Raw genomic sequence first — 11946 nt, 5'->3', positions numbered from 1 at the left:
TTTTACTTGAAGAAAATAGTTTGCAATTTCATCAGCAGAAGTCAGCTTCAACACTCTCGAAGGAGTTCGCAGGCCGCCCCCAGTACAATACAAAATCAACCACAGTTATACCCTGACAGAGGATACTAATTGCGTCAATACATGAGTCAACAAAATTCTGATTGGTTCCAAAACCTAGATAAAACTCTCCAAAGACGTATATCTGATACGCTGGACACTGGCAGTTGATCGTTTGTCCTGGGACTGTCTGAGCTTCTCCCTGTACAGACAGATACTAACACACGTACACAGAGAACTTATCTAAAATTCAAGGCTTTCTAGCACTGGCGAGTGTCTTATCATTACGGTTGGATACACACACATAATATGTGGACATTAATCTTGAGGAAAAGAAATACAGCACACATAAGGTTACACATTTCACTCTTGCTATAACTTGATTAATAGTCAAACAAGAAATCATGTAATAAAATAATTAATATCAGTATGAAGGATATGGCAAATCGGCATCCACTCCTTCAGTCCCCCGTTTTAGATCAATGTGGGGTCTAATACCCCACATCTGGTCTAATAAATGAGGTCAGGTGTAGTTGTGATGCATGGTAAGAATGCAGGCTGTTTGTCAACTTAAGCAGGTGCATATACTTAAGATCTCTGGTACTGGCTGACATTTCTAGTAATAAACACATTATTTTGTACAAAATACTTCCCATAATCATTCTTACTTCCCATATACATTCATCTACTTACTTAATCCCACAATATCGCCACTTGCACTAGTCTTTCTTCACATAATGTCTTTTCCAGTGAATTATTCTGTGTGTCCCTCTACCTGGAAAAGTGTCCTCCATCCATATATACTTTCATCAACATATCTTTGTAAATACCTCTCTTCCTACTACAGCTACTTCACACTTACCCTCTAAAACCAAACATTTATCCAACAGCCTTAAGACTAAATTTTCATATTCATTAACCAGATTTAACAAATCATTAAAGAAAACCGCATACACTATAACCAATTCATTTTTTTTTTAACCCTTAAGAAGGATATTTGCCTTATTTGTTTTCTTTTAGCATGTTTTATACAACTATGATGAATTTTAGTTAATTTGGTCATATCTTAAAATAAACTCATTACAATAAACGTATATATATTATTCTCTGGAAGCCGGGCTAAATGAATAACCACTGTTATTGCATTTCTGACATATGTCAGACCCTCAGTCACCTCACAGATACCAAATACAGACATTGCTTATAACCTAAATCCCAGTAAAGATACCCTTATTTTATGAAAATCTATAATTTTCCCCATCAATGGTACAATTATAGAGATTGATTATCTATTTTACCCTTTCATTCCAAACTTGGTGTTAAAAACACAAAAATAAACAAACCAAAAATAAGTAAGATCAATATTGAGCCATCTATAAAAATAAAAATAAAAATAATCATAATCATTATTTCCTCGAAAACCTAGAGCAGTTCCTAGTTTATTACTTAATAGCCCTTTTATTAAGTTTTACTTTCGCCACGAATCCAGTTGCAGTCATCATAGTTCACATGCTGTTTACACATACATGAACCATAAACTTGTCATTGTTAACAACATTTGGTTAAAAATACATTTTAAGTATCGAAGTGTCTAACTTTTAAAATACAACTAACCTATCCACTTATTGTCATGCATGTATTTTATTTTATACCATGACATTACTGTTAACCATACTCATTGCCTTATTATTACCCTTTTTTTTTTTTTTTTTAAATGTAAGTCTTGTCAATTATCATACCATATTACTGTACTCAGACTATATTAATGACACATTCAGAAGCAAATCCTCAATACCTCGTATTAAGTCAATTTAGTTCTCACTGTTTTGTCAGTTAGAAATGCTTACACATCAGCTACGTGATCAATGTCTTTAAAACCCTTGTTAATGTTTGTCATTTGGCAGTGATATTTATTTACTCAAAATTATTATAAACTGAAAAAAAAGCACACAGATTTCCCAATACTATTACTAAATGAACAATACTATTACTTAGTTCTAAACGCCCAAATATTTATTAAAGAGACATCCTCAGTTTCTGTAAATCTATATTGAAACAGTATACATTATCAAAAAGCCCTGTCAGTGTTCACAATATTAATTTGATTTGACCTGACAGGTGTTCATAAGCAGCTCCATAGAGCCTATTACAATTGTTTGGTTCAAACTAAATTTATTATTATTATTATTTTTTTTTTTTGCTGTGCTATTTCAATTAATTCAAACCTCTTGTTATGGATTTGCTCCATTAAGGGGCTATCCACACGTTTTTGTTCAACTTATCTCTGTTCTACATAAACCACTACATAAAGCTTTTGCACTATATTACACAAGCAGGATTCACTCCTTTGTTTTCCCACCAGGCTTCTTTATGTGAGGGTGCTCTCTGGATAATTTGGTTAGTGACGTAGCCAATCTGTCACTGTTTTTCTGCCGTCTAAAATATTTACCTTTACCATTCAAACAACAAAGTGTTAACTTGTTAAAATTTAGACCCTCATTTAAATTTAGGCATGGATTTTAAACCCATTTTGGACGGCAAACTTAAATTTCACAAATCCAATCATATAAACACTCTTTAACATATTAATCCAGAGAGTGATTTAAATCAGCATTATAAAAGACAAAACAAGTCATTATTACCAGTAGCAGACAGAGCTGGATAACCAATCCACTTAAAGCTCGTCCCATGTTCGGCATTGTCTTTTCATTAGTTTCACTCAGAATTACCGACTTCTGTAAAGTAATTTCACTCAACACATCTGTAATGATAAAACACTCATTCCAGAGGTTAGTAACTCAATTGAAACAAAACAGGAACAGAATTGTCCCCCAAAAATTTATAGTAGCCATCCTTGTGCATGCACATACTTAACACATTAATATTTTAACAGCTCATATTTAAGGTTTTCCTTTTGGTATTAAATCGGAAGGATTTAAACTTAAACATTGTCTGTGCATTTTACCTAGTTTGAACCTAGTCTCTTATCTAATCTCAAAGTTTGCCTGTTCTTTAATGATTTTTATTTAGAGTAAAATCAGCTTGGTTGTTTTGGTCTTCAAATCATTGCTCTGTTTTGGTTACTCTTTCTTAGCAGGCCAATAATAGAAGAAGAGCACTATCCCTGCCTCCACTCAAGCACTCTCTCTCTCTCTCTCTCTCTTACTGTGCAAAAAATTATTTATTTATTTATTTAGACAATTTTTGCCAGACTATAATATAAAATTCATTACAACATATAACCCTAAATTATTCAAATAAGTTAAAAATGTCAAAGTTTCTAGATCTAAAATCTCAGTTTAAACTGTTTAAAATACATAATGCTAGGAATATTTCTTTAAAATTATTTTTACCTTACATGCTTAATTCCCTTAACCTTTGTTATCTAAACCATCTCTTGATTAAGCAGAAGCAGTCTTCATTTTTAGCCACCACCATATCTTGTTATCATCTTGTGTCATGCCTAATGACCTGCATGAGTAAAGACTATGATATAGACATATTAGTTCAATATCATTTTAGCCTCATAAGAAATTTTTGTCTCAAAATAATGGCTGTCATCACATGGTCTCAGATGGTTCTTGAAAGCCCATTGCCATTAACTTTTTATAAATAAGCTCCTTGTCCTCAGGGTGTGATCCACTGGCATAGTTGCATCAAGTTGTGGACGCTTGTCACAACAATCAGTCAAGGAATGCGGTTGCTGGTGATCAGGTCTGGAGGAGCTCACATTTTGAGGCAGATTGCTGTACTTCATACAGTTCCCCTCTTAATGATGCTCTAGGCCTATCAAGCATCCGCTCAACTCCACTACCATCTCACATAAAACACCTCCCTTCAGGGCAGGTGCCCAGTGGCGGTGACCCCCTGCCTTAGGTTGTCCCCTATTGGCCAGAAGAGGATCTTACCCGTCATTGAGAAATCACCTCATGCACACTGGTAACCACTCTTTCCCGTTGCAACATCCTCGACAGTCTTCTTCCAGAATCCAGTATTTCCTGCAGCTTAGGAAAGGTGCACTCAAGAACCATGAGAGCCATTGACAGCACCTACTAGTGTTAAAACATTGAAAAAGGTTAATCAAACTAATATTTAATCGCTAAACTCAATTGGATACCTCCAAACTATCATGCTGAGATTACTCAGTGAATTTATTTTTCACACCCGTCCATTCATTGTAATTTTCTGTTGCTTCTGTAGCTGCAGCCATCAGGCCCTGTATGATGGTGGAGACTAAAAATAAGACAGATAAGTTACTGGTCATAGAACAAATAGCAATACAACTGTTTAGCTATTCAAAATTATTACATCTATAGCTCAGGGTCTGTATTATGATTTTAAAGACCTCATGTCTCTTCAACAATTGCTCCTAAATTGTTATTCATTATTTTTATAATCTCTTATTTCTTACATGCATTGGGCAGTTGAACATTTAACTACCAATTGCCCTCTTAATACATTAAATCTGAACTCTTTTTATCATGTCCTTTAGCATCTCTGCCTATGATTTGACTGAAACACTGTGCTGTACTATAAATATCTTATCACTTAAACACAAGCTCAGATAACGGCATTTTAGCTTACTTTGAATGAGAGAGAGAGAACTCTGAGGGATTCAGGACTCGTAACAATGCATTTTCATTCATTTTTAACATAATTTCATCGTACTATCATTTTATTCTAGCCCAGTTTAAAACTTGTCAGAAATTATATGCATTTTAAAAATAAACATCTTTATATTTGTATTTTTACTTTATTTTCGCAACTCAAATGTTTCTCAAAGTTCTTTGCAGTCATTGTCATTACTTTTACATCAACTTGTATTTATCCATTCACTTAATTCTGGCCATGGCTTCTGAATTTCAACATTGGTTTTAAATCTGTCAGAGGTTATCTGACCCAGGTATATTACTTTGGGTCTTGCTAGCATGCTGTCTTCAAAGTTACTTTGAAACCCCCGTTTATGTTACTTGTTTACAACTTTATCATCTCATAAACAAAAAATAATTTTCTTTTCTCTTCTTTTTTCTTTTTTTTATGATGCTGCGTGACTACAATTTTGCAATCCAACAATAAAATTACTCTTTTGGCCAAACATTAGTAAATATAGGAATTACATTTTTTTTTTTTTTACTCAGAACATGTCTCTGGTACTTTTAAAGCTTAAGCCAGAGTCATGGTGGGGGCCAGCATGAGATAAAACAACGGCGTCATTGTAGTCAAAGTAATTTTATCTTTTTTAAAGCAAAACATAAGCTTCTAAGTTTTTCCAAAATGCCACTGCCAATTTGTGTGCCTTCAGTTTTTTTTTTTTTTTTTTTTCACTAACCCAGAATTCTGTTCAGTATTCCTTGTCAGGACTTTCAACAATTATATAGGAACAGGAACAGGTCTTATGATATCATTCTTTGTCATTTAAACCTTCTATGCACAGAGAATCAGATTAAATCATCACTCAGTTACTTCTGGGATTATTTTTAACAAATCGGCACATACATTTATAAATGTTTATTTCTCAGGTTCTTTCTAAGTTTAAAGCCAATCAAGTTTTTGTTTTAACATTACAATCAGAATTAAAGCTCAGACTGATCATTCTTTAAATGAATTCAGAGAATATATATATATTTTTAAAGTCAGAGCTTCAGAGCCAAACTGTTTACAGCATTTGCTCTCTTCTGTTTCATTATTTCTATCAGGGCTGACCAGGTTACCTAATTTGTCAGTCATATTTCTATCATAAACCAAAAACATATTGAGGCGGCGATCTTACCAACAGCACTTGACTTCTGCGTGATGAAATTGCAAAGTATATTCCAGAATTTCCATATACTGGTCCAATCCAATCAGGGTCATGAAAACTACATTTTAGCACTTTTGGGGTTGTTCCTGAGGCATCCCAGATCAATCAATACTTTCCCTTTGCATATATCCCTATATATTTATAGGTGCACATATGAATTATCACTATTTATTTTTAAACACTAATTTTGGATACTCTTTTCCCTAACCACTGACCTGGCCTATTTCTAAGCTCGGGGCGCCCCTGTCTGTAATGGTGGGTGATCGAGAGTTGGAAGAGCGAGATACGACTAGAACCCCCGTCTAGCGTCTTACATTCTTCTCGGGATTTCCCATACCCCTACTTTGGCTTACCCGGCCGTAAATGCACTGCCCTTTATGGCCTCTCGTGCTTTTTGGCTCTCTGTGCTTGACCCAGCACTGCCTATTTACGGCCTTATGTGTCCTTTGTCCCTCGGTGCTTGACCCAGCACTGCCCTTTACGGGTTCACATGCCTGTTAAGAATGCGTTTTTGTCCCCCCCTGGACTGTGCACACCTAGAAACAAATTTTTACGTCTCTCTCTAAGACCTATAGGTGTGCACCTGTTCCCTCTGTAACTGTACACATCTCTAAATATCTTATATCAAGACCTACCGATGTGTACTTGTACCCCTTATACTCACAAGGTTACTTATTTACAGGTATATTGTGACACCAATTTACCTACTCCACCCTGGAGCTGGTGTCTACCCCCTCACGTCTGAGTGAGTCTATCGTTCCTCCTTCTCTCGACCCCCTCCACTTACAGACAGTTCCTAACCAATAATATTAAATCTAAAATCTTTCCTACCTTGGTTTGATGATTGATCAGGGATGTCAACAAGGAACTATTGCCCGCATTCTCCACCATTAACTGTAGGGGAATTTACAGTTAAAACCCAAGGACCAGATATGTCGCAATGAAGACCAGGACTCAGAGATGAGTTCAATTAATAATAATAATTTTACTTGAAGAAAATAGTTTGCAATTTCATCAGCAGAAGTCAGCTTCAACACTCTCGAAGGAGTTCGCAGGCCGCCCCCAGTACAATACAAAATCAACCACAGTTATACCCTGACAGAGGATACTAATTGCGTCAATACATGAGTCAACAAAATTCTGATTGGTTCCAAAACCTAGATAAAACTCTCCAAAGACGTATATCTGATACGCTGGACACTGGCAGTTGATCGTTTGTCCTGGGACTGTCTGAGCTTCTCCCTGTACAGACAGATACTAACACACGTACACAGAGAACTTATCTAAAATTCAAGGCTTTCTAGCACTGGCGAGTGTCTTATCATTACGGTTGGATACACACACATAATATGTGGACATTAATCTTGAGGAAAAGAAATACAGCACACATAAGGTTACACATTTCACTCTTGCTATAACTTGATTAATAGTCAAACAAGAAATCATGTAATAAAATAATTAATATCAGTATGAAGGATATGGCAAATCGGCATCCACTCCTTCAACACGAAGGTCGTGTTGGTGATGGAGAGAGACTCTGTCATTCTACCCTCGGGTCTATCTGAAATACAGAGAGAAGATCAGATTACCTGGAAGTTTAAAGACACACTCATAGCTAAAATAAATGAAACCGCTGGAATCTTCTCTACATATGATGATGTTCTTGATGGGAGATTCAGGTACAGACTGCATCTGACCAATCAGACTGGATCGCTGATCGTCACTAACGTCAAACCCAACATTTCTGGACTTTATGAAATCAACATCAGCAAGAGCAGCAGCAGATACACCACGCACAAGACGTTCAATGTGACTTCCAAGGGTGAGACGCTTGAAATGCATTAACATACTTGTTTATCTGAAAAACAACGCTACAGTCAGTTGTTCTCTTTTGAAAATGTGCGTTCCAGGCAGGAATGTCCGTCTCTGTTTTGGTTTGTGAAATCCGCTCTCTGCCAGTTTATCCAATTGTATATTGGGACCTCTGGTTGCCAGTTGGTGTAAAACACAGCGTATTTCATTTAATTCATCGTCAAGTGCGCTCGTTCTTGTTAGTAAGGCCTGTCACTATAACAAATGTTGCTGGACGATAAATTGTCCAAGAAATTATCGCGATAAATGATAATATTGTCGTTCTAAGACCAGTTTCAACTAATATAATGATAATGGCATAATAATGCAGGTACACCTTTTCAAAGATAAATAAACGTTTATTTTATTTTGTGGCAGATTCAGAGCAAGAAATACCAACATGTTGACTATGTGTGGCTTAAAATGAATACATTTTGTATGTTATATTATGTTTATATGCCAGTTATGGATGCTCATATTGACCGTTTAACTGTTAACCGAAAGTAAACATTTTGACCGTGATGTTCACAGATCACGTCTTTTTTTTGTGCTCGAGTTTGTTATTTCAAATGCGTTATGCACGCTCATAATGGTCAATGCGTAAGAGCTTCGTTCAACTTCAGAACACAAATTAAGATATTTTTGATGAAATCCGAAGCTTTCTGACCCTGGATAGACGGCAACGCAACTGAAACATTGAAGACCCAGAAAGGTGGTAAGAACATGGTTAAAATAGTCCGTGTGACATCAGTGGTTCACTGTAATTTTATGAACCTACAACTCAATTCATTTCACGTTTATTTGTATAGCGCTTTCTGTGATACAAATCATTGCAAAGCAACTTTACAAAAAGTTATGTTTCTACAATATTTAGTAGTAGCTTATCAGAATATTTTTGTGTGCACAGAAAACAAAAATTTTTATTCAACAATTTAATCTTTTCCGTGTCAGTCTTCGCTGCAGTATCACGACAACTTTTTTAATGATGTCCTTAACCAGCTTTCTGGGCCTTGAACGTGTCTGTAGTGTTGCTGTCTATGCAGGGTCAGAGAGCTCTCGAATTTCACTATATTTTCAATATATTTATCTGAAAATCCACTACTTGGATAGACTCAAACTTTATATAAATATAAAGACTAACAAAAAGGTCTTGCAGGTTTGGAATGACATGAAGGGGAGTAATTAAAGATAGAATTTTCATTTTTAGGTGAACCATCCCTTTAAATGAAGAAGAGTGCACATCCTTCTTTTCATGTGTTGCGGCGTTGAGTTATGTCTGTTTAGGTTTAGATTTGATTCCTGGTGAATGCATTAATTGCTCCTCTGTGTTTTAATGTTGAGACAGAAGGAGAGAGCAGGCAGTCTGCGACGGAGGGAAATTCTGTCACGCTACTATCTGGTGTTTCTGAAATACACAGCGATGACGTGATCGTATGGAGGTCTGAGCATGGAGACTCTATCATAGCAAAAATCGATAGAGGGAAGGTCTTCACTACGCAGGACGGAGCCGATGGGAGATACAGCGGCACACTGGAGCTGGACAGTAAGACCGGATCTCTGACCATCAGGCACATCAGAACTGAACACGCTGGACTTTATCACCTGGATATCACCGGCCAGCGGCGCACAATATTCAAGAGATTCTTTATTTCTGTCTGTTGTGAGTATCTGAAGCATTTTAATGTAGACTAATAAGTGCTGAGTGAACTTAATCCTACTGTATTATAAAACTGACAAAACAAAATAGAAATGTGCAAATGTCACTGATGATCGGTTCATCTTTTTTCTCTTTACAGCACAGAATTGGTTTCGATATGTTATGGTGGTAATTGTTGTTGCTGTTTTGCTGTTGGTCGTGATTGGAGCTATTGCTGTGATTCGTTGTCGTCAAACACAAAATGGCAAGTATTACAAAAAGCTGATGTATTAAGCAGATAATTTGAGATTTACTGTGTAACAGAGACTTTGAAGAAGAAAAAATGTGATGTGAAAGCATTTTAAATGTGTTTTTTTGGGCTCCAGTATCAGGTAAGATGCTGTTACACTGTTATGTGCAACATAATACAATTGTGTTTTTGAGGAATTTAACTATTTTGGGGCTTTGTGACACTACTGTCCAAACTGGAGCTCGGATTATAAACTTGGACATTTTAAAGAAACCCTTTAAAGAACTTCCTCAAAAGCTGACTTTTTGGAGAAGTGATAACAGTCTGGTCAACGCCGTCTTATTTAATGTTAGTTTTGGACACATTTTCAGACTGAGAATTTCAACATGTAAAGAAAACCTTTTACCTAATGTTCCTGATTAAATCTGAGATGTTTTTATTGTTTTTTTGTGTTTCAGTTAACGGCTCTGTAATATGAGAGCATTGTTTTGATAGTGTTCAATCCCACTGGAGGAGGAAACGAAATCCAGCTAAAAATATGCACCAAGCTCAACCAGCTTTTGTACCATGACCTTTTCAAAAGGAATAATTTAATTAATTAAAATAATGTTGCTTTGATGTATGATCAATATTCAAGCCCTAATGCTTTGTGTTTTCATTAGTTTGTCTGACAAGAGAATATTACTGTACTGTACAGTTTCCTCACACATTTATATGTAGTATTGAATAGAACATGGTGCTAGCAACATAAATGAAAACTGAATGCAATCTGAGTTGTTTTGTGCTATCTCTAAAATACTTTTAGCTTTTTTTGCAACCAAGTAAAAAAGTGCCTTAAAATCAAGCAGGGAAATCTTTTTATGTTGTAAATTGGAATCTATGTTTTAGACTCTTAACTGCTGTAAACTGTGAATTTGTTTGCCGTTAAAAGTTTTTTTGAGTTTATTATCTGACATAACGGAGTACTGAGCTTTTGCTGATTGATTTTAAAGTTTGACCTTTAACATTTTAGGCTTCTTGGAAAATACTGATCTGAAGATTCATAATAGAAAGCTGTCTGAATGACTTTGTTTATCTCTTCCATATTATTTTTTATATTCTCTCAGTTCATTTGTTGCTCATTTCATCGGTCATTGTCAAATCTTATTTTATTATGTGGTGTCTTGTCTTTACAAGTAAATTAGAAATATGGGAAAGTCTCCATTTCAGGGTATGCTTTTGGTTTCAATTCCTGGTTTGTATTCCTAGTACAGTATAATATGCCTATTGCTTGAATGTATTGATCATGCTATCAGTCAGTCACATGGGCAGACTGTGTGTGATGCTGTTAATAAATATAGTAAATAAATAAATACATTATATAGATTGTTACTACAGTAAAACATCAACCACTGCTATAAATATAAAGAAAAAAAATTACTCTTGAGATATTATTGTAATAATGTGTTTATATTATATAATGTAATATACAACATTATTTCTAAATGTTTTCATAGTGAGAACAAACTATTTAAAGTAACATGGTGAATCTATTGGGTGAAACCATGGTAAAACGCGTTGTGGTTTAACAATACATAATTATTTCTGGTAAAGTAAATATATATATAAAAAAAATACTTTTTTATTTAGCGTAGGCCTTTGTTTTGCCTCAGCAAATAAGTAGCAGCAGCAATTAACACATTACAGACATAATTTATGCGGAAATGTGACCGATCCCTCTAGTGGTCAAATGATAATAGTTCACATTTTGAGGTTTATATCTGTAGCATTTGTAGGAAGGCAGTAGTAGATAAAATAATAACACTTGCATGATGCAGTGTAAGTTATCTTGAGCTAATAGAACATTTGAGATGGAAATTCAGAAGGTTTATTACAATAGAGGCACATTAAGTGAAAACATGCATGTTTGTTGTATAAAACAAGTGGCAAGTTTGAATAAATTTCATTCGTCTAGTGTACGATTATCAACGGATAGGGACGCGTCTGACGTTTACCAAAAGTTTTTATTTTCATGAACTGTGACTCATTTGATCCACTACTTTGTATAAAAAAAGAATGTCTTTATTGAACCACTCGCAGGGTGTCGCCTTGTTCGCGTGACGTCATACGCACAACGTCGACGTCATATGGACTTCCGCATCAGTTTTAAATCTTGGACCTGGGGGGAGCTCCAAGATGGCGCCGTGGATAGTAGTGGTTTTCTAAGCTGAGAAACAAATTGGGTATTTCTCACAAATGGTCGTATACATTCCGTAAAGTTGCTAGCTACTATTGATAGATTGTTAATAGTTGCCAAGATTGAATAAATATTGAAGTTGGAGTGCTGCATCAAAACTAAACTTAATTAAGAAA

General features: G+C 35.4%; 1 protein-coding gene across 1 annotated transcript; it reads left to right on the top strand.

Moving 5' to 3' along the window:
* Window positions 1-7367: 7367 nt before the first annotated feature.
* On the top strand, window positions 7368-10797 carry LOC127987109 (uncharacterized). Its single transcript, XM_052589405.1, has 4 exons — window positions 7368-7679; window positions 9054-9368; window positions 9505-9609; window positions 10053-10797. The coding sequence occupies exons 1-4, from the start codon at window positions 7382-7384 to the stop codon at window positions 10070-10072; spliced, it is 738 nt and encodes a 245-aa protein (XP_052445365.1). The 5' UTR covers window positions 7368-7381; the 3' UTR covers window positions 10073-10797.
* The last annotated feature ends 1149 nt before the right edge of the window (window positions 10798-11946 follow it).

The sequence above is a fragment of the Carassius gibelio genome, chromosome B22 (genome assembly GCF_023724105.1).
Source record: "Carassius gibelio isolate Cgi1373 ecotype wild population from Czech Republic chromosome B22, carGib1.2-hapl.c, whole genome shotgun sequence".
Classification (NCBI taxonomy): domain Eukaryota; kingdom Metazoa; phylum Chordata; class Actinopteri; order Cypriniformes; family Cyprinidae; genus Carassius; species Carassius gibelio.
The sequence above is the reverse complement of the archived record's forward strand: the minus strand, read 5'-3'. Positions and strand labels throughout refer to the sequence as shown.